The sequence below is a fragment of the Anabrus simplex genome, chromosome X, assembly GCF_040414725.1.
Source record: "Anabrus simplex isolate iqAnaSimp1 chromosome X, ASM4041472v1, whole genome shotgun sequence".
NCBI classification, from domain to species: Eukaryota; Metazoa; Arthropoda; class Insecta; order Orthoptera; family Tettigoniidae; genus Anabrus; species Anabrus simplex.
In genome coordinates, this window is record NC_090279.1 from 176753884 (window position 1) to 176777164 (window position 23281).

Genomic DNA, 23281 nt, shown 5'->3' on the forward strand with positions numbered 1-23281 from the left:
TCTGCAGGCCTTCGGGCTGAGCAGCGGTCGCTTGGTAGGCCAAGGCCCTTCAAGGGCTGTAGTGCCATGGGGTTTGCTTTGTCTCGTCGTGAAGTACTTCAAGTCTCACCTCAATCATTGGGCCCTTCTGACAAAGAATTAGTCGTATAACGTCAAGTATTATGGAGATAATATTGCTGGATTGAACTGAATCCGACTTTACCCAATCGATTAACCTTGTTCGAACTAATATCGGTTTTAAGCGATAACTACATGATGCTACAGTATTTGTGTTGTTTGAATTCCAAGTGCCCATGTACTTGTGCTGTAAATCTCTGTTCCTTGTGCTTGTTTATTAGAAATATATCTTCGCCAGTCCTCCTCAAATCCTGTGTTTCATACGGGAGTGCACCTCAGGGGCTGGAAGCTGAATGGTTCTATTAATGTATTTCTATATAATTCCTGTCTCAGTGCACTTAATTCTGTTATTTTTATTTTCGTGTGGTACTTGGATACTGATGTGATAGCCATATCTTGCATATGATGTGCAGGGGTGATGAAGGGATTTAGTATTTGTCATATTAGCTTTGTGGTATTGTGTCAGCCATTCATTTTAACGTAAAGGTACTTGGTGGTGTGAGGTTATGCTCTCAATAACACAATATGCCGTACGAACTAGGGGGTATCAGATCATTATTTAAGACATAGCAAGTACTTGAAAATAAAAATATAAATTATAATGTATTGGGACTGGAAATAGTAGAACTGCATTATAATCATCAGAGAAGGGGAGGGGGTGGTTGTGTTGATATGAGGGATGAAGGAGGGGTAATAGGTTTGAGGGTGAAGGGAGAGGCAGTGAGCATAACCGGAAGTGCGTCATTACGGTGGAAGTCCCCTCTCTGCGCTGTCTGTTGACAATAATAGTAAGGTATTGCACACCGTGTGCATTGCAGCGCAATCTCTGATTGCGGACTGAAACTACAAGGGCTCATCTGTCTTGGAACCGAAATTTATTATCGACTTTCACCTCTATTGCCAACGGCCGTAGCCGTGTTGAAGCACCGGATCCCGTGAGATCTCCGAAGTTAAGCAACATTGGGCATGGTCAGGAGTTGGATGGGTTGCCACGCGCTGTTGGTGGGGGGTAAGGGAATGGAGGAGCGGAAAGGAACTGGCCACCCTACCGCACGTAAACTCCGGCTCAGGAACACCTCTGCGGAGGTTCGGACCTGCCTTCGGGCAGAATAACCCTTACCTTACCTTCACCTCTATTCTATTATATGCTCTTTGCTCTGCACCCGGCCGAGTTAACGAGTTCTGAGTGATCATTGTTTGGTGTGGAGAGGTTGCCAAACCAGTTTCTTCCACACTCTCTTAATTTTTACCCTTCCTTAGTGTCGAGTGCAGTAGACGATTTGGCAACTCCGGCTACAGTAGACGTTGTAAATCCTATAATAAACACCGGGCTACCGCTGAAGAGTAGTGGTGTGAGGCAAGGTCGTCGTGTTTAGTCCCCAAGTATACAAGTACTGTATGTGAAAGAAATAACAGAGAAAGCTCGGTGGAGAGCACCTGAAAGTTAAAATTTTCACTTACCTCTTACGACAAACCGGGGATACAACCGTATCTATTTCACCGCTCTCATCGACAGAGAGTCCGGATGTAAAAGCCGCGCCACTAACTTTCCCGACTTCCTGACGTGAAATTCAACCCAACCCTTTCTGAGTAAACCAAAGGCGCTTCATCAGCTGGGCTAGGGAGCTTGCATATATTTTTCTCAAAAGGGGAGTTTCGTAGATGAATTCCCTGCATTACAGCACATATCTTAACACTCAATCTCCTACCAGCCTGCCTCTAACAACACAAGTCTGTTCACTTTCCAATTCTTCTCCTTTTGAACATTCTCATGAGGAGAACTTCCGTGTCACATCTCGCACTTTCTTCATTCACTTTCAACTGGATGCTTGAACGAGCTCCGTGACAACCGTGGCAAAATACCAACAAACAGTTCTTATGTCCGACAAGTAGACTCGCTGACTCACAGGCTGTTCCATGCAAATTCCAGTAAACCAACAAGATACTGTAAGAGAGGTAATTTGTGGTGTTTGAAGCTGTTTCTTTTAAATTTTGACTCAGTTAATTAATAACTGTTAGGTCCTTCAAACTGTCAAAATTAATTTACGAATAAATAAATTTGGAGACTATCTAAAAAGTAAAATATATGAAAACAGAAAAAACTAAATTAATAATAGAATTACATATTTTGTTCTTGAAAAACATCATCAGATGCAATTAAATAACATTAGAAATTGTACCGGCTGGTACACCTCTACGCCGCACATTTGAATTTTCCGCCAATAAATCCTCCTCTACAGGAGAACTTCTGAACTTTAAAAATTGGATCAACTCATAAGTTTCTCAGAAGAGGTCACTACCGTAAATTTTGTGATAACGAATTTGTCAATACTGTGTGGATTTCAACTTGTTTTGTTTTTCATTGATCAAGAAGTGTGGACATTCTCTTACAGATGTCTCTACTAAAAAACTATGATCAAGCACCCTGGTGCGAAGTGAAGGAACTTTTTTGAAGAAATTTTGTATTCATAAGTTTTCTATTTACTAAATTTCGTTCATTCATTTGTGGGTTGGCAATATTAATATTTTCTTTCCGCCAGTTTTGAATTGAGCCAATCCAGAATTTCTGTTATTAATTTTTGACCAATCGTATCATTCTTCTTCGATTTTGATATGTAACTCTTAGCTAGCCAATAAAAGCCTGTGGGGAGTGGCTGTTTTATTCATGAAAGGTCTCGAATATTCCTCGAGGGTATAAAAACTACTGATTTTCTTGTCTCTCGGCCACGTCATCAACATCTAACTTAGTATATGGACGTATAGCGGGAGGCGGGAAGCGCCTCTTTCTTCAGGCAGCAGATCTTCAGTAAGGTAACGGCCGCTTAACACATTTATTTCTTGCTAGCTCAGCAGTTTAACCCGCGGGTAAGGTCCGAAACCTTTATTATGTAACCTATGTTCAAACATGTAATTTTCCGTCACTTTTGTAAAACTTCATATATCTTTAACTGTAATTCGGGGATAGGGAGTGATTTACCCTCTCGAGCTCCCCTTCATATTATTTTGAGGTGACTACGTTTGTAATTGGTTTTCTTCCTTTCTGTAATGTCTTAAATTTTCCTTATACGAGTCACCTCCATAGTTTGGGAATAGCCCCTGTTTCATCGGCCTAGTGCCTCTTAGGTTTTAAGAAGTTTCATTCAGGAGTGCAAGTACACGCCTCCATTCATTTTGTATTTTGGGGCCATTTACTTAACCTATTCTTTTTCTGCTAAGTCCCAGTAGATTGGGTACAAGATACCCCCGTTTCAGTGGTGTAATTTGTGCTTTGATGGCAAGTGATTGTAAGGTATGGTATGCCTTTAAGAGGCTTGGGAAACTGAGAGCGGGTCAGCTCTTTTATGTATTGGAAATGTGCCTCTAGGAGGCTTGACATTGCTAAGTGGGAGCAAGTGCTCCGTGTAATTAGAGGATTTCTGCCCTTTGGTAATATGTGTTTGTGAGCTGAGAGCTCAGGAAATGTAAAACTTGGGGCTTGAAGCCCAGCTTGTTAAATTATCTCTAAATCTTGGCTTTTCCTGGTCTTGTACCTGAGTGTCGGTTACTGGTTGACTTGTTGTTACTTGTTAAATCTTCAAATTCTATGTGAAAATTGTTAAGTTTTGCTATTTTCGAAAATATAACCTTTAATGAAATTTTAATTCATATCTCGGCTTTGTAGTTAGACCCATTCCAGCCCGCACCTTCTTTCACCTCTGCATTTCCACGGGTAGCCCCGTAACAGAAATTATTGAGGAATGTATAAAATATATGTTTAAATTCTGCTTAATTCCTTGAATAATTTAAATTTGAATCTTATCTTAATGAAGTCCTCGAACAGTGCTGCCCCATTCCAAATACAGGGTGGACAAAACAAAACAGACTCGGAAAATATTTATAAGGCGAACGTGGATTTAACCCTTGTTAATGAGCGGGAGAACTGCCCAACACAGGAAGTGCTGTAAACCGTGATTTCGATGCACCGATCAGTTGCTGTGACATGTGTGCGCATGTTCAACAAGTGAAACTTCGTCTGGACGTTTTAACGAAAGTACATTACAAGTGATAATAGAGTAAAGTTAAAAAATGATTACCCAACAACAACAACAACAATTACAACAACAGGAGTACAAACATAAATTCCACGGAAAGGAAATTTTACACCAAATACCACTACTTTAATATTCTAAATCCAGCATCATCATATACAATTTCACACACAACGTAAGTATTTCCAGTGCTTAACACTACAGCTTACAATACTATAGATTGAGCTTACTATTAACTTAACATTACACAGTGATAATAAAGTAAAATTAAAATCATAACTACCCAACAACAAAAGTACAACAAGCAATTCAGAAATGTTTCAAGCAATGGGATTCGGACCGGATAACCAGGGTGTCACACCATAATAACGACGACGACGACGATGATGATGATGATGATGATAAAGAAGCTCTCACGACTCTGGTTTAACTTTTCGCCTGTGATATTGCCGTCGTCCCGTCACTTCTCTTGGCTTTACGTCACACCGACACAGACAGGTCTTATGGCGACGATGGGATAAAAAGGGCTTGGAGTGGGAAGGAAGCCGCCGTGGCCTTGATTAAGGTACAGCCCCAGCATTTGAAAGGTGTGAAAATGGGAAACCATGGAAAACTATTTTCAAGGCTGCCGACAATAGGATTCGAACTCACTTCTCCTTTCAAAGGTCCTCTCTATACATGGATTTGGTCTCGAAGATATTTAAATTCGTCCATAATTAAGATACAAAATATCAATAAAAATATATTTAAAACCCATCCTGATAGGATATTTCATTTTGACAACACCCTTCACGCGACATACATATATTCCACGTCAAAACATGCGCCCTTGACCCTAACACCTCTCTGTTCAATTCTTCTTCGTCTGCTGCTTCATTTCAACTTCTCTAGTCACGTTGCTTTTCGTATGAATTGACGTCATAAGACTGGTTTTTATGTCAATTAATATCTGACCCTGCAACTAATCATTCCTTTTATATCTCGAATCCTTTCTCTTCATTCCTTTTTATTCATCCTTCGGTTTGGAAATCTTCCCACTCCACGTATTAATATTATTATTATTATTATTATTATTATTTTACAAGCGAATGGACCACTAAGGATCACGCTACAACTTCATTTCTTTCTCTTCGTGTGGAGTTTTCTCTGTGCCCAATACTCCTTCATACGTTCGCTTGCCTGCTTCCGTTGTTCATCTGTCCAAGCTCTTCCGGTCTTCCTAGTTCTTCCTGCGGCTTGAACACCTTATTATTATTATTATTATTATTATTATTATTATTATTATTATTATTATTATTATTATTATTATTATTATTGCCATTAGCTTTTTGTCACATCCACACAGTCAGGTCTTGTGACGACGATGAGATAAGGCAGGGCTAAAACTGTGAGGGAAGTAGCCGTGGCATTTATTAAGGTATCCCCAGCATGGATTCGAACCCATTATCTCTCGAATTCTAGTTCAGTGAATATGCTTTTAAAATTAGAGTGACCATGTATTAATATACTCGTACATGGATATTTTATCATTTTTTTTAGTTGTTTAAGGTCATATTTTGGCTACATTTTGTACGGAAAAAATCCACAGTTGTAGACATCCAGGCAAGCAACACAATATTGAAAACATCCTAGGGATATGAGATATGAATTTTATGTAAATAAAATATAATAAAGTATGAGAATATATTCCTTATTTATTCCTAAAAATTACAATCCTTTCCGTAATGATCCTTACCGGTCGATTAGATTAGCAGTTTGGCTTTTTCTACCACTACGAGCATTGCACACTGCACTAAGTGTGAATATTTTTCAAAGAATTAAAAAACACCTGAGGGTATTGAACCACGGAACACATTACATTAAAAATTATGTAAATAAGTTAATTTGGCTACGATGTCAAGAAAAATGAAAACGAGGGAAGAAACAAGTAATTTTAGGTTGGTTTTCCGGAACTGCATTTAGACCGGAAGTGATTTGGAATTTTTTTGATAGAACTAGCCAAGACTCACAATTTGAAATCTTTCCAGGCTGAGGAAATAGCTTAATTTTACGTTTCTCATTGTATGGAGACCCATACTTTGTTTTTGCTATTTGTTTCACGTCGCACCGACGCAGATAGGTCTTATGGCGACCATGGGAGACGAAAGGCCTAGGAATGGGAAGGAAGCGGCTAAGCCTTAATGAAGGTACAGCCGCAGCATTTTCCTGGTGTGAAAATGGGAAACCACGGAAAACCATCTTCAGGGCTGCCGACAGTTGAGGTTCGAACCCACTATCGCCAGGTCTCATACTTTGTCTGTTAAGAAATGTTTTCAGCATTAAGATGTACTGTACTTTGAGTCCGGCTCCGTGGCTAAATGGTTAGCGTGCTGGGTTCGATTCCCGGCAGGGTCAGGAATTTTAACCTTAATTGGTTAATTTCTGTGGCACAGGGACTGGCTGTATGTGTCGTCTTCATCATCATTTCATCCCCATCACGACGCGCAGGTCGCCTACGGGAGTCAAGTCAAAAAGGACCTGCACCTGGCGAGCCGAACATGTCCTCGGACACTCCCGGCACTAAAAGCCATACGCCATTTCATTTTACTGTACTTTGAATCCGATATCCGATCTGGTTTGTGTAAATGTACCCCGTGTAAGATTACATTACTAATTTTAGGATAACTTCCATTAAGACTTGCGGTGTGGGTCCACTGGAACGTCACCCTTATTAAGAGACAAGGAAATGCCAAAAGGGCTTACCTTCTTATGCGCATTTGTCGCTCTCTCTCCGAATCATTCTTCAACATTTCAACAGAAACAATATTTCAAGGCTTCATAGTTGCATTCAGAGTCCTATAGCTGATATAAGGATATCTAAATAAAGTGTATTGCAAGTGTTAAAATAAGAAACTGCGCTCGGGGAGGGATGCTTCTCTTCCGCAGGACAAATCATTTTCTGCGAAGTTAAAGTAAGTGCTATGAAAAAGAGCGACACAAAAATGCTGAGATGAATAGGGATAAGAGGATTTCCCCCCCCCCCTCAATATTTTACTTGAATGAAATGAAATGAAATGAAATGAAATGGCGTATAGCTTTCAGTGCAGGGAGTGTCCAAGCTTGAGTGGAGCCTTTAAACGTAGGAAAGATCACAATATGAAGATAAAGTTGCAATTCAGTAGAACAAATTGGGGGCAAATATTCGTTTATAAGACGAGGAGTGAGGGATTGGAATAAATTATCAAGAGAAATGTTCGATAAATTACCAAGTTTGTGGAAAATATTCAAGAAAAAGCTATGTAAACGATTAAAAATTAATTTAAATATGGGGTTAGGGGTAAAAGTGCTCTACAGGTCGACGCCCCGAACAAATAGCATAAAAAATACGGGGTAAACAATTAACAGGGGATCTTCCACCTGGGCGAGATACGATACGATACGATACGATACGATACACGATATGATATGCTATGCTATGCTATGCTATGCTATGCTATGCTATGCTATGCTATGCTATGATATGATATGATATGATATGATATGATATGATATGATATGATATGATATGATATGATATGATATGATATGATATGATATGATATGATATGATATGATATGATATGATATGATATATGATTGGCATGCTCGGCTCACCAGATGCAGATCTTTTAATTTGACATCCGTAGGAGACCCGCGCGTCTGGATTAAATATATTTTTGCCTACGCCGACTGTCGGCGCATTCTTAATTCCTATATTTAATGTGACTCCCACTCGTTTGCATGAGCGGCGACCTCGTTACTATTGTGTAAGACTGCATTATTAATTTAAAATATCTTCACTATTGATCGGCCAACGGCCGTAGCCGTGTTGAAACACCGGATCCCGTGAGATCTCCGAAGTTAAGCAACATTGGGCGTGGTCAGTAGTTGGATGGGTCGCCACGCGCTGTTGGTGGGGGGTAAAGGAATGGAGGAGCGGAAAGGAACTGGCCACCCTACCGCACGTAAACTCCGGCTCAGGAACACCTCTGCGGAGGTTCGGACCTTCCTTCGGGCAGAACAACCCTTACCTTACTATTGATCACGATTTAATGACTGATAGTGAATTTATGATACACACTTGTGGAATTAATTGCGTTAAAAGAACTAGTAAGGAAATAAATCCAATTACTTCATTTACTTCTTTTGCTACCATTGTTTTCCTCACCTCTGGGGTCACGGGTGTTAACTGTGTAGCACATGTGGATTTGGCCCTGTTTTAAGGCCGGATGCCCTTTCTGCGTGTTTCTGTGCTGGTTGGTAGTATAGTGTGTTGTCTGAATATTTTGAGGAAAATTTTGGGACGGACAAATATACCCAGTCCCCGAGCCAGAATAATTAATCAGAAGCGATTAAAATCCCCGACCCGGCCTGAAATCGAACCCGGGACCCTTTGAATCGAAAGCCAGTATGCTGGCCATTCAGTCAACGGGAAATTTATAAACTACAGTATACTCTTGATTATCCGAGCGCGGATTATCCGGTTTGCGGATTAACCGTGCACGTTTTTGCCTTATTAAAATACTGTAATTGAAATGATTAATTTCATGGGGCTATTTCTGGCCGAGTGCAGCCCTTGTAAGGCAGACCCTCCGATGAGGGTGGGCGACATCTCGCATGTGGAGTTAATTGCGTATTATTATGGTGTAGGTTCGTTTTATGTGTGGTGTGTGAGTTGCAGGGATGTTGAGGACAGCACAAACACCCAGCCCCCGATCCAAGGGAATTAACCAATGATAACCCCGGTCATTAGCTTGGATAATCGAGAGTATACTGTACTAATGTAACTGAAAAGGAAAACCTACGGTAACAGTATTATACTTCCAAGAACTTTGTAAATATGACTCGATATCGCAATCACTGAAACTGCATCTCTTTCGTTTCGTTTCCTCCTCACCTTCTGGGTACTTCATTTTTAATATATTTTTTTAATTTTTTGTCAGGCAGTGGATATTCCCAAGTATTCTAATCAATTACTACTTTCTACTTTTACAACTATCTTCGCTCGTCTGCTCTCATCCGCAGTGCGTCGGAGGCGCAGACGAAGAAATACACCCGCGGCATCCCATACCTGTCGTAAGAGGCGACTAAAAGGGGCACCATGGGCTCTCAACTTGGGAGTGTGGGTTTCCGAGCACGAGGCTCTTAGCTGAATCCTGGCATTGTTTCCACTTACTTGTGCCAGGCTCCTCACTTTCATCTATCCTGTCCGATCTCACTTGATCAACTCTTGTTCTTTTCAGACACTGATGGTCTTAGAGCATTTGAGGACTATGGAGTCTTTCATGTTCACGCCCTTTGTGGCTCTTGTCTTTCTGTGTCCGGTACTTCATTCCTCGAAGTGTCAGATCCCTTGTCTTCTCTCTCTATCTTTCTACCCTCTGTGGGCGGGGAGCACAGACGGAAGAATACACCCACGGCATCCCCTGCCTGTCATAAGAGGCTACTAAAAGGGTCAACCAAGGGATGATGGACTTAGAACCATGAGACTACTTTTGATTAATACCATTACGTGTGAAACACCATGGGTCGGCATTACTTGCGGCTAGTACCAACCACCATTACGCGATGAACACCATGGATCGACTTTACTTGCGATTAGTACTACTACATATGCCTGGTTGTGCTCCCTCTTAGAGCAATAATCACTACTATCTGAGGACCGCGAACCGCTACTGCCTCCAACTGGATCTGTGATTAGTAAAGCCCGGATTTTTATGCAGTAACAGGTTAGATTGCAAACTAATTTGGTTAGTAGGAGGTGTCGGTCACCCGCTCTTTCAAAATGTAGCAAGAGTAACATAAATTATAGGGGTTCTGATGGGCCGTACTCCTAATGTTTATGCAAATCCCATAGCATAATCATTGTGAAGGTAGACTGTACTTGCTACTCGCTTCAGCAAGTTTGCATTCTAACCTATTAATGCATAAAATTCCGGGCTCTAGTGATTAGTATCATCGGGGGAGGATTACTATGCCAGTAGTACCATTATATGAAGAACACCATGGGTATGTGTTGCCTGTGGGTGGTGCCATAATGTGTGATACACCGTGTGTCTATATTGTCTATGATTTGTACTACTATGTAAGCTACACCATGAGTATACGTGGCCTGTAATTAATTCCACTAAGTGAGGAACACCACGCGAATACCGACGCCCGTGATTAGTCCCACTATGTGAGGAACACCATGGTTCTCGCTGCTTGTGAGTAGTATCCTTATGTGCGAAACACCATGGGTTTGTGTTAGCTGTGAGTGATGCCATTGTGAGTACCTACCATTGGTCTACATTACCTGTGAATAGTACCACCATGCGAGAAACACAATGTGACTAAGTTATCTGTGATTAGAACCACTATAGGAGAAACACCAGGGTTCTGATTTACTATTGATTAGTACCATTATGAGGGGCCAGTGACCTGTATTTTGGACTCATTTAGATAATAAGCATCATCCCAGTAATTAAGGGGCCAATGATCTAGCTGTTAGGCCACTTTAAAAACAAACATGATGATGATGATCATCATCATCATCATAGTCTGCTACCATTCTTAAAAGTACACACTTTCGACTTAGAAATGTGGATTTTTAAGGACCACTTTTCACAGAATTCAGTCACAGTATTGGTACTTTTGCAGGCCTCCGGCTGTTAACATTATCAGCAGAATATCTTCTGCAATAAATAAGGCTGGTGTATAATTATGTACTAAAATTGGACTCTCTCGTTTATCTCCTCACGACCAGTTCATATATCATTGATAAATAACAAAAATATAGCATTAAATGTTAAAATACGTGTTCGGATATGAGCGAGGCGTGTGGGGTTGTCAGAAAGTGTACAAGTGTACGGATTAAATTAAAGGAACTGTGATTCTAATAAAGCACCATTTTGGATAACAGCTACGGCTCTGTCTTTATTCCATGGTACGCAGTTAAAAATTGAAAGAACTAATGGCAAAAATGGAAGTAAATATGTTCGGTTATATTCTTCATATTTGGATCATATTTACCAATTTTTAAGAGCATATTTTGGTCAATTTTAGCTCCTAAACAACCAAACCGTACCAGTCAGTTACATCAAATCATCTGCTTGTAGCTATTATCGCATTAGCTATGAGATACGTTGGAAGGTAATTTTCCGTAAAGCCCTTAAGGTATAAATGTTTACTCTCTCTATATGAGATAAGATAGGGTATAGATTACGATAGTGATGTCATCGAGAAGTGATTTTATCATGAGATAAGCAGTACCTTGTTGCTGCTCCTGTTGTTGTTGTTGTTGTTGTTGTTGCTGTTGTTGTTGTTGTTGTTGTTGTTGTTGTTGTTGTTGTTGTTGTTGTTGTTGTTGTTGTTGTTGTTGTTGTTGTTGTTGTTAAGGACACCAATACTCAGTGCCGCCTTATCCGGTTCCCAACTCCGAGCAAGTATTGCAGCTTACAGTGGCGTTATCTGTATAAAATATCAATGCTTTAACTTCTCCCTATCAGCATTACTGGTACTCCAATGATTAGCATGCTAGCTTGATGTTCAAAAGATTTATTTATTTAACTTATTTATGCATTTATTTTTCACAAAGTTGTGCCCAACTAAGGAGCGCAATTAAACTTATTCAGCAGATGAATTTCCTTTCTTCTCTTCCGAGAATATCTTCATCGTTTCGCTGTGTTATTTCTCCCGTTCTTTCGTCCCACCAGTGGTAGTTTTCATCTTGGCTTTTTTCAGCATAATGATGTTTGCTTATCAACGTTCTGTCCCATAAAATTTCACCTGTGATGCTGATTTCTTGAAGGTCTTTTCCAATTTCGATTATCCAATTTTTCATAACATTTAGTGAGGAGGCAAAATTAAGTATATTTTTAGAGAGAGAGAAAAGAGAAAATCCACAAGGGATAGCTGCCTTAGAACAAGGGGTACCTTACGTTAACAGCAATCAAATACCGGTATATAGTAATTTTCAAAATAAATATCTTACGATAAAATGAGGTTACATATTTTAAATTTCGATATTCCCCTGTTGCATAGATATCCCCGATCAGGAAAACTTTATTTTTCTCTACATATACAGTATAAATGGTGATTTACCATTGACAATGAATTACGTAAAACATCTAAACTAATAGCTTTTAAAAGCTAAACAGGAATACCAAAACGAAGGAAGAAATTAACCGAAAATTTTGTGACAGATCCTCGCGCACCGAATAGCAACTGGCGGGTTTATACATTTATTACTCAAAATTAGTTTCGGCAGACTGAAGAAGCTAACAGTTATAAATTAGCTCTCGAAACTGGTTTTTTTTAAATCTGTGTTCCGAAAATCAGGCCTGATGTTCCTCGTTTTACGTCCCATGAACTTGTTCTACGGTTTCGGAGACGCCGAGGTGCCAGACCTTTAACCCGCAGTTTTTTTAAGAGCCGGTAAATTTACCGAAACGACGCTGGAGTATTTCAGCACATTCAAATATCACGGAAGTGAGCTTCCTACATCGAACCCGCTAATATGAGCCCAGAAGGCCAGAGCTTATAACCGTCTGACCCACTAAGCGCTCCACAGTAATGCAGACACACCAGTGGCATTATCATTAAAGGACAGAGAAAGGAAAATTCCACAGTTCTTCAGGCAAGCAACTCAATGTTGAAAACAACCTAGGGATATGAGCTACGAATTTTAGGTGAATAAAATATAACAAAGAATGAACATATATTCTTTATTATTATTCTTAAACATTACACCCCCTTTCTTAATCATCGTTATCCGGTCGATAAGATCACGGCCGACTTGATGCGTCGCTCTAGCTAGCGCAGCGAGGGTTCCATTCGCCAAATAGCTTAATATTAAGCAGTCGCCCATGATTAGATTAGCAGTTTGAAATTTTCTACCACTGCGAGCGCTAATATGAGTCAATGCACTGTTTCACTTAAGCACCACTATGAGCGCTAATGTGAGTCAACGTATTGTTTCACTTAAGTACCACTGCGAGCGCTAAGGTGAGTCAATGCATTCTTTCACTTAAGCACCACTTTGAGCGCTAATGTGAGTCAATGTATTGTTTCACTTAAGTACCACTGCGAGCGCTAATGTGAGTCAATACATTGTTTCACTTAAGCACCACTATGAGCGCTAATGTGAGTCAATGTATTGTTTCACTTAGGTACCACTACGAGCACTAATGTGAGTCAATGCGTTGTTTCACGTAGGCACCACTACGAGCGCTAATGTGAGTCAATGGATTGTTTCATTTAAGTGTCACTACGAGCGCTATTGTGAGCCGATGCAGAGTTTCACTTAAGCACCACTATGAGCGCTAATGTGAGTCAATGCATTGTTTCACTTAGCACGGCCGACTGGATCCCTCGCTGCGCTCCTTATCCTTATCATTTTGGCAAATATCAACGAAAGTAACCTTTAAGATCAATCATTTTATCAGCATTAACCTATGTAACATTCTCATAACTCTAAATTACGATAAATCGGCAATCTAAGTCAATATATTTTCCATAAAGAAGTATGCATTTCAACCGCAAATAGGTCGGCCGCCAGCGCCACGTGTTGAGCTGTGTAACTACTCCGATTACAGTGCGTGGACCCGATTGTCAAGGCCGGTAAGGAGCTAGCTAGAGCGACGCATCAAGTCGGCCGTGCACTTAGGCACCACTACGAGCGCTAATGTGAGTAAATGCAGAGTTTCACTTAAGCCCTTATAACTACATTAGGTTTGGACATTTAAAAGAAAAACTGCGGATGTTGAACCATGGAACACATTACAGGAAGAATTATGTAAATAAGTTATTTTGACTATGATTTGAATTTTTAAAAAGAAAACGAGTCAAGAAACAAGTTATTTCAGGCTATTTGTCATGAACTGCATTTAGGCCGGGAGAAATTTTCGATTTTTTAAAATTTTTTTTTTAGTTGGATAGAGCTATCCAAGACTCACAATTTGAAAATTTTTTCGGGGCCTTTAGCCCTTCACCTTTCAGCACAATTGAGGAAATTGCTTAATTTTACGTTTTTCGTAGTGTGGGGGACCCCGACTTTGTCGGCTGAGAATTATTTTCAGCATTTAAAATACTGTAATTGTGCAAAAGGGAACGTGTCAAGGACGAGTAAACCAACTAAGTAGTAAAGTCGAGAAGAATAATTTAAACACTGCAGATAAACCAAGTTTATGTTAGAAACACGAGCCTTCTCTTACTGCTCCAGCTCTCAAGGTAAACAGCGATCAATGAAGACCTTGGCTTTTTAACAGGCCCGCCGTACGTCCCCGGGATACGGAATAAAAACATGTACATTGAACACGAAACACATTCAGTTGTTCACTATAACAATAAATAAATAAATAAATAAATAAATAAATAAATAAATAAATAAATAAATAAATAAATAAATAAATAAATAAATACATTATCATTATAGACTCTTATACCTTTCAGCGTTCAATCTGCAAGCCTCTGTGAATTTACTAAACGTCGCCACAACACAATCCTCTATTTGCAACTAGTGATGCGGCCTCATTTATTTCTATATGTGAAGTACAAGAACATTAAGGTCATAATTGGAAGTGAATAAGTCATTCATGTCTTGAAGTTCTAATATGACGTCCAACTCATGTTCACATCCAAAGGAAATAATACTAAGTGCCAACTCCCATAATGCCGATAATGAGAACGGCATGAAACAAGTGGACATTAAAACATCTATACATTTTTTTAGCTTATTAGGAGATTAACTTGTAGAGTGCAACCTTGGATTGCGAGCATAATTCGTTCCGACAACATGCTCGTAATCCAAATCGCTCGTATATCAAAGCAAATTTTCCCATAAGAAACTATTGAAACTCGGATGATTCGACCACAACACAAAAACATTTATTCGCATAACATTTCTAAAACAAAATATAACGCAAAACAATAGAATCATTGTTGATGTGAGGGAGACGAGAGATGACATGAGAAGAGTTACTGTGTAGCACGAATTTCACTAACGGAATCACTGCTATCAGTTGGCTCATTGGAAACGTTTTCTTTTCGTGCAAATTTAACGAGGAACCTGTCCAATGACTGTTGCTTTTCCCTCTTTTCGAGGATTACACGAAAATGTGACATTGCATTGTCATTGAACAGATTCATCCACTGTAATCATCTCCTTCTTCCGACGGAATTCCTTTTTAGCCTTCTTTTCGTTCACAGGGCCCATCGTTGCAGAACAGTTATACCACTAATGACAGAAACAAAACATGTACACTCGTACGGTGTTGACTATGCGAGCGAGGCACGCCAACTGAAGTCCAGCGCGGGAAATGATTACACACACTTTCCCAGGAAAGAGAGTGGCAGGAGGAGGGGAAAACAAAGGCACAGGGGAGGTGGGAACGTACGTACACGTGACGCTCGTATTGCGAAACCTCACTCGCTTATCAAGTCACAATTTATTTAAAATATTTGCTCGTCTTGAAAAACACTCGTAGACCAAGTTACTCGCAATCCGAGGTTCCACTCTACTAGAACTATCCTTAAAACCTATTTTTACAACAATTTACACTAATGCATATAACATATGGTACAATTTGGAAATGAACTGGCCGATCTTGTCTTAAAGTTCCAATGGGACGTCCTAATCATGTCCACGTTGAGTGGAGATAATACAAAATATCAACACTCATAATGCCGATACTGGGATGGCAATTGTAGTCTGTGGTTGTATAAAAAATATTGATTTATGAATAATCCTAGTATAGCATCCACTCAGAGCTCTGACTTGGAGTTAGAATTCATGGCTGATGATGCCTGCAATGACAGACGAAACCTATACCATACTTAAACTTAATATAATGCTTCCTGGGAACCAAAAGTAACTTCAATAATGTCAACATTCAAATTATAACAGTTTAAAACAAAATGTTGAAAATTTCCCGCCTTTTTAACAATATATCACTATGTCCTTCACAACTCTCTTTTCAGGCTTTCCTCCCATAGTGTTCTATTAGATTTTATATAATATATTTATTTACAGTCCGCCTCTGTGGTGTAGTGATTAGTGTGATTAGATGCCACCCCCGGAGGCCCAGGTTCGATTCCAGGCTCTGCCACGAAATTTAAAAAATTGGTACGGGGTCTACTCAGCCTCGGGAGGTCAACTGAGTAGAGGTGGGTTCGATTCCCAACTCAGCCATCCTGGAAATGGTGTTCCGTGGTTTCCCACTTCTCCTCCAGGCAAATGCCGGGATGGTACCTAAAGGCCACGGCCGCTTTCTTCCCTCTTCCTTGTCTATCCCTTCCAATCTTCCCATCCCCTCGCAAAGCCCATGTTCAGCATAGCAGGTGAGACCGCCTGGCCGAGGTACTGGTCACCCTCCCCAGTTGTATCCCTCGACCCACAGTCTGAAGCTCTAGGACACTGCCCTTGAGGCGGTAGAGGTGGGATCCCTCGCTGAGTCCGAGGGAAGAACTGACCCTGGAGGGTAAACAGATAAAGAAGAAGAAGATATTTATTTACAAAAAAATAATATTTTCAGGTGCTCAGAATTAAAACTCGACAAAAATATCTAAATCACAGTGTATGTTAATGATTGAAGCTCATTTTTAGGTGGAATATTGATACACACTATAAAAAAGGAAAAGTATGAAAATTCTTATAAACTTGGAAATTATAAGGGAAAGAGTGATATATTGTTAGAAAGGCGGGAAATTTTGAACATTTCATTTTAAAATGTTAAAATCTGAATTTTGATATTATTGAAGTTGCTTCTGGTTTTCAGGAAGAATGCCAATGCTGGGATATGTGCAGTAATATGTCAACAACATTTGTAGCATATTTTACAATCGAATGAATAATTGCCTTTTTTGTTCCTCTGTTAAGCCGGGTGTCCCCCCTTAAGATGTAACCTGCTGTAATCTCTTATACCTCTCGAAGTGACTTTGATCTTGAAGTGTTCAGCGAATGCTTAGAATTAAAATTGTTGTGACAAGTGTCACAAGTGGTCGTCATACCCCACGCGAGCACTACTGTAACATTTCCGGCTGAGTGCTTATTTCCCGCGCAAAGTCTTATTTTCTGTGAAAATGTGTAGCTATGAAACACAGGAGGCTAGAATACACGAACTTTTAGAAGAAAATGAACGTTGTCAGAAAGATTTCGATGGGTCACGTCCAGAAGAAAATGGCAATATTGTGAGGAACTTATTGCTATTCTTCAGAATTCTTGACATTGCCGGACCGGGCGAGTTACAGTCGTGCAGCCGTAAGCTTGCATCCGGGAGATAGTGGGTTCGAATCCCACTGTCCGCAGCCCTGAATATAGTTTTCCGCGGTTTCCCATTTTCAAACTAGGGAAATACTGGGGCTGCATCTTAATTATGACCACGGCCGCTTTCTTCATATTCCCAAGCCTTCCCTATCCCATCGTCGCCATAAAAACTAACTGTTTCGATGCGACGTAAAGCAAAAAAGAATGCCGAAATTAACATGCAGATCATATCTTCCTCAAACAATGCAGAGAAGGAACTTGTAAACCGAATGTTTCTGCGTGAACTTGGGAGAAAATGCAGCCAAATTAACTGGTGCTGATGTCCAAAAACGAGCTCCGATACAATCACTGTGCCACAGTATGCCCTAGAAACAAAGATGAAAAGACTAAATCGTACTGTGTCTGAAACATATGAGAAATGTGTGTGAAAAAATGTTACCAAAATTCAGGTGCACCATAAAGTGATACATACCCAAGTTTCTGTCCTTGTGTTATGTTCAGTGCGTTGTTCCATGTTTTTACTTCAGTTTGATAACACAAACACTCGGTGGAATTCAAACATATTCATATATTGACTTGTTTTGTACTGAAATGCAGAAATCGAGAAACTATTTCATAATTTCCATATGCTAGTCTCTTTTATAAATCTAAATTATATATAATAAATTTCATTTTTGAAAAAAAATCCTTATGTAGGTAGTACTACGAAGTGAGAGGTGAAGTACTGTCAACACCCCGCGCGACTAACGTTGCGTATGAGTGCGCAACTCCGTGAACGTTCCTAATACGGAGATTAAGAACGCATCCGGATTATTATGTGGGGTACAAATGTAGCCAAACAGAATATTGTGTATTTTTCCATATTTTATTCAAAAATTTCAAATAGTCTCAAATTAATACAGACAAAATTAATCATGCTTATGATGCAAAATACTTTCACAGTCATCATGAGACTTTAGCCACCCTGAACAAATCACGAATTCACTTGTTTGTAAGGAACTTTCAGACACAAAAACTGAACCAACATCGAAGTCCTGTTCGGGAGCACTAGGCTAACATGGTAAAATGAACTGGAGGGACTTACTGTATGAGAACCCAACTTGTGGATAAAAGTATTGTGGAAATAATATCAGATATACAACATATTCATTATAGCCGCCAAATCTCACGGATTATCAGGATTATATTCTCAAAACTAACAATGCACAATTTCCATGTCATGTAATTGAATTGCGCATCGTTGTCAGAGAAACACACATTGCATTGTTGATACAGAACAGAAACAATTTGCAGGCGGTTTTGGGTAGAGACACAGAGAAAAAATCAACACTAGAGGCCCACGTACCAGTCTGGGTACAAATATACCCCACAGCATTTTCAAATGCATAACTTACAAAATCCCCTTTCGTTTTTCCTTTTGACTGTATCATGATATTCAGTAATGTTTACCTCGGTGGCAAATGGTACACTAAAATACATTATTGTCAAGCACTAAATATTAAATTAACAAGAGAAGAAAATTTTCCTATAATACAATATTATATAATTTACGCTAACAATTTTTTCTATTAAACACACAGCTCATCCTTAATAAATTTACATTGTTTACAAAATTCTACTTACAATATCTCCTGTACTACTTACAAATATAGTCATCTGATATACAGTATGTGGAATTACTTCAAATGACACTGTACAACTGGTATAAGATTAAAATTTACATTGCATTTATATACTTTTTCTTTTCTTTACCCATTCTGGAACCTAGGTAGCATAACGACCTGCTGCGTCTTAACCAGAGCCCCTTTTACCACCACTTTTCAGAGTTCCTGAAGGGCCTTCACAGCTACCGTAGCGGTCCCAGGGCCCTCGAAGTTCCCACTGTACTTCACCCCTACAGGCAGTCCCCTACTTTGGCTGTCCAAGCTCCTTAGACCAGGGGATGGAATTAATTTATTCACACACAGTCTTTATTTACATTAACCTGCACTGGTCGAATGCCCTCTAACATTTCATTTATTTTCTCTGTTGCTGTTTATTCTCTTCTTGAATATCTGTACAGATTTTGGAAAAGAATCAAACACTACCCCTGGTAAACTGTTCCACTCCTTCACACCCTTCCCAATGAATGAAAATTTACCCCAATCGCTTCTGCTAAAATTCCTTCTAATTTTATATTTGTGGTCAGTCCTGCCGATATAATTATTTTCCAACTGAAGCCTCTCACGGATATCTCCCCATGCTGCTTCTCCTGTATAGGCTGTATATAAACCTATAAGTCTAGTTTTCTCCCTTCTCTTACTTAAAGTTTCCCACCCTAGTTTCTTTAACATTTCTGACACACTACTCTTTCTCCTGAAATCCCCTGTTACAAATCTTGCTGCTTTCCTCTGCACACTATCTATTTCTTTTATTAGGTATTCTTGGTGAGGATCCCAAACACTGTTTGCATATTCCAATAATGGACGAACCATACTTAAGTAACTTTTCTCTTTTAATTCTTTATTGCATCCTTTAAGTTGCCACATTATGACATGTAACGATCTGTATGCTTCCCCAACAATGTCATCCACATGACAGGAACAAGGGTAGAAGACAAGAAAACATGATGATCTGTGTGCCAAACCTTGACACAAAACCGGTACAAGAGGATCGATTAAGTAAAATGAAGTAATATCATGTTATCTATAATATCAATATCGAAAGGTAGCATACTAATTTATTTTGGTACAAGAAAAATTATACCAGTGAAATGTATAATAATATTATAATGTAGGTATCCCTGCGCGATGTCTGAGTCAACTATTACCTCTGAGGAGTTGAATATGTCATAACACTTTACACTTTAGTTACCAGACGACAGCAGCAACTTAAGTAAATACACTATAGAGTATATTATACACTATAGTGTATTTGACTTAAAGCAATATCCTACGAAAGCGCTGTCACTTGGAAGAAATGCGCACTATCTGAACTCTGAAGGTCACAATCTGTGTCTGTAAGCCGCTACTAGTGGCAGTTCCCACTTCCCAGTTACTGTTTTTTTTTTTTTTTTTGCTACGGGCTTTACGTCGCACCGACACAGATAGATCTTATGGCGACGATGGGATAGGAATGGCCTAGGAGTTGGAAGGAAGCGGCCGTGGCCTTAATTAAGGTACAGCCCCAGCATTTGCCTGGTGTGAAAAGGGGAAACCACGGAAAACCATCTTCAGGGCTGCCGACAGTGGGATTCGAACCCCCTATCCCCCGGAGGCAAGTTACTGTTTTCACTAGTGCGTTATTCTGTTGTCTTTACTCGGTAACCTGTTATTTTTTTGTTCTCGTTACATTTGTAACAGTGACAGGCATGTAACTGTGACAAAGTAACTGCTACGTTATTTTTCAGCCATCTACAGTACATGTCAGTGTCACTGTGCATATCAATTTCATTTTTGCAGTTATGCTCAATCTCTCCTGATGCTGCCCATTATTTTTGAAGAGGATTCTTTTAATTATATTTAGATAAAAGGTACTGCAAAGCAAAGTCAAATTCATTAGAGTTCATTGCTACCCTATTAAACTGCCCGTACATTCTTATAACAGATGAATTCCTATGTAAAAAATTAGGAAGCAGTGCAATTGAAGGGTCGGTGCTAGCGTAACTTTTTTAACATTAACATATGTTCATATTCACGATTTCCTTTACTGTAGCATTGCGCTTAATCATGTATTTTGTTACAATGTAGAGCAGGGCCTCTCAAACGCCCAAAATCTCACGCGTGCAGATAGAGGCGCAAGAGCTCCGTGCACTGTGCATCGCTGCCACTCGGCATGGCTCGGATCAACGCTTCGTCTCTGGGCTACTCGGCTAAGCTCGGCTCAACTCGTCTATACTCGGCTCAAGTCAGCCCGGATTTGGAGCGCTACGGCGCAAATGGGGCAGAGGGAGACAGGCGGAGCGAGCGAGACAGGCGTGAGGAAAGAGAGAGTAAGCGCTATTGCTCCAAATCGAGGAGTGGGGGGTCTGCACTCTGGTCAACCAAACCAAGTCGTCTTTTGCACCGTGCACAGTGCATGCACCACGCGCATGCACCCTGCGAGGCCCTGATGTAGAGTGTCTATCTTATTACAAGTGAATGAGCAAGTAGCTGTGCGTTTTGCGTCACGTACCTAGGTTAGTGACTGAGGAAAACATTGAAGCTGTGAGGAAAATGTTGCAGCAAGAGAGGCGGTTGACATATCGGCAGGTAGAAGAGACCCTCCACATCCCTGCACCAGCCATTCATTCAGTTCAACACGAGCATCTCTATGGTAGAAAGGTTTGTTTCCTTTGGATGCCCCATTCACTTTCACAGGAACAAAGGGCACATCGAGTGAAATGGTGCCGAAAAATGCTAAAACAGTTTGAAAATGGGACTTCGCGTAACGTCAATAGCATCGTCACAGGTGACGAAACTTGGCTTTATTACTGCGATGTCCCAACAAAATCCCAGAACAAGGTGTGGCTGTTTGAAGATGAGGGTACTCCTGTGACTGTGCGAAAGTCAAGGTCATTGAAGAAAAGGATGATTGCAGTATTCTTCGCTAAACAGGGCATCCTGACTCGGGTTGTACTAGAAACACAAAGGACAGTTACTGCGAAGTGGTACAGTGAGACTTGTCTGCCTCAGGTCATACAGACTCTCAAGCAGCTCCGTCCAAAGTCACGGCTCAACACTTGGCTCTTGCATCACGACAATGCTCCAGCCCATCGTGCTAATGTAACAATGGATTTTCTTGCCAGATCAGGGTTGACTGTGCTTGATCATCCTCCATACAGTCCTGATCTTGCCCCATGTGAAAAGGCAGTGTTTTGCATCCGACGAGGAGCTTCTGGCAGCATGGGAACAAGAGTGTGAAAATGTAACCGAAGAAAAGTGGCAGAGTTGGTTCAGTGACTGGTTTCAACGTATGGAGAAGTGTATTGAGTGTGGCGGAAATTATTTTGAAAAAAGTCTAAATCGTTCACTCACACTGCAAAACTTTCCTAGTGCCATTTGTACTCGTTTCTCTATTGTTCCTTCTTGCTTCATAGACCTCGATTTTTAGCACTGCACAGAACGGTTTTTGTACTGATTGCATATAATCCTCCTTTCTTTGTATCTCATCCTGATCATCTTCACAGCTTGATCCAATCATCTTTACCAAATGCATTTTCTGGATTATATTATTTAGTAAAATATTTCGGATTTGGGGACTGTGGAGAGAGAACATTTCATGATCACTTTTATGTGCAACAGATTTTGCAATACATTACATAAACATTGCAGAACCTATAGTAATTTGTTTCTTTGTGTTATTTAGATAATTTATAGTTATGCCGCCCAATTTGAGTTCTGTGGAAATTCCACCGAGATCACCGACACTGGATGATCTGTTGCGAACTTGTCCAGAGCTGAAACGTGAAGACGTGCAACACCTCCAGGACTGGATAGAGAAACAGCCACACCTACCGTCTATATCAGGTACTTTAAAATAAGCCATTGTTTATTTATTGATTTCACTCTGGTGGTTTGAACTGCACACGAATAATATTCAGCTACTTCCATAGTCATCATCATCATCATCTGTTTACCCTCCAGGTTCGGCTTTTCCCTCGGACACAGCGAGGGATCACACCTCTACCGCCTCAAGGGCAGTGTCCTGGAGCTTCAGACTCTTGGTCGGGGGATACAACTGGGAAGTATGACCAGTACCTCGCCCAGGCGGCCTCACCTGCTATGGTGAACAGGGGCCTTGTAGGGGGATGGGAAGTTTGGAAGGGATAGGCAAGGATGAGGGAAGGAAGCGGCCGTGGCCTTAAATTAGGTACCATCCCGGCATTTGCCTGGAAGAGAAGTGGGAAACCACGGAA

General features: G+C 40.3%; 1 protein-coding gene across 2 annotated transcripts in view; it reads left to right on the forward strand.

The window, feature by feature from the left end:
• LOC136885975 (alpha-tocopherol transfer protein-like) overlaps positions 1-23281 on the forward strand; it is a 74010-nt gene that overhangs the window by 18112 nt on the left and 32617 nt on the right. For both annotated transcript variants that reach the window (XM_067158682.2, XM_067158684.2), the window contains exon 2: positions 22732-22892. In XM_067158682.2, the coding sequence (XP_067014783.2) occupies positions 22745-22892 (148 nt within the window). In that variant the 5' untranslated portion in view covers positions 22732-22744. The remainder of the gene's footprint in view (positions 1-22731; positions 22893-23281) is intronic.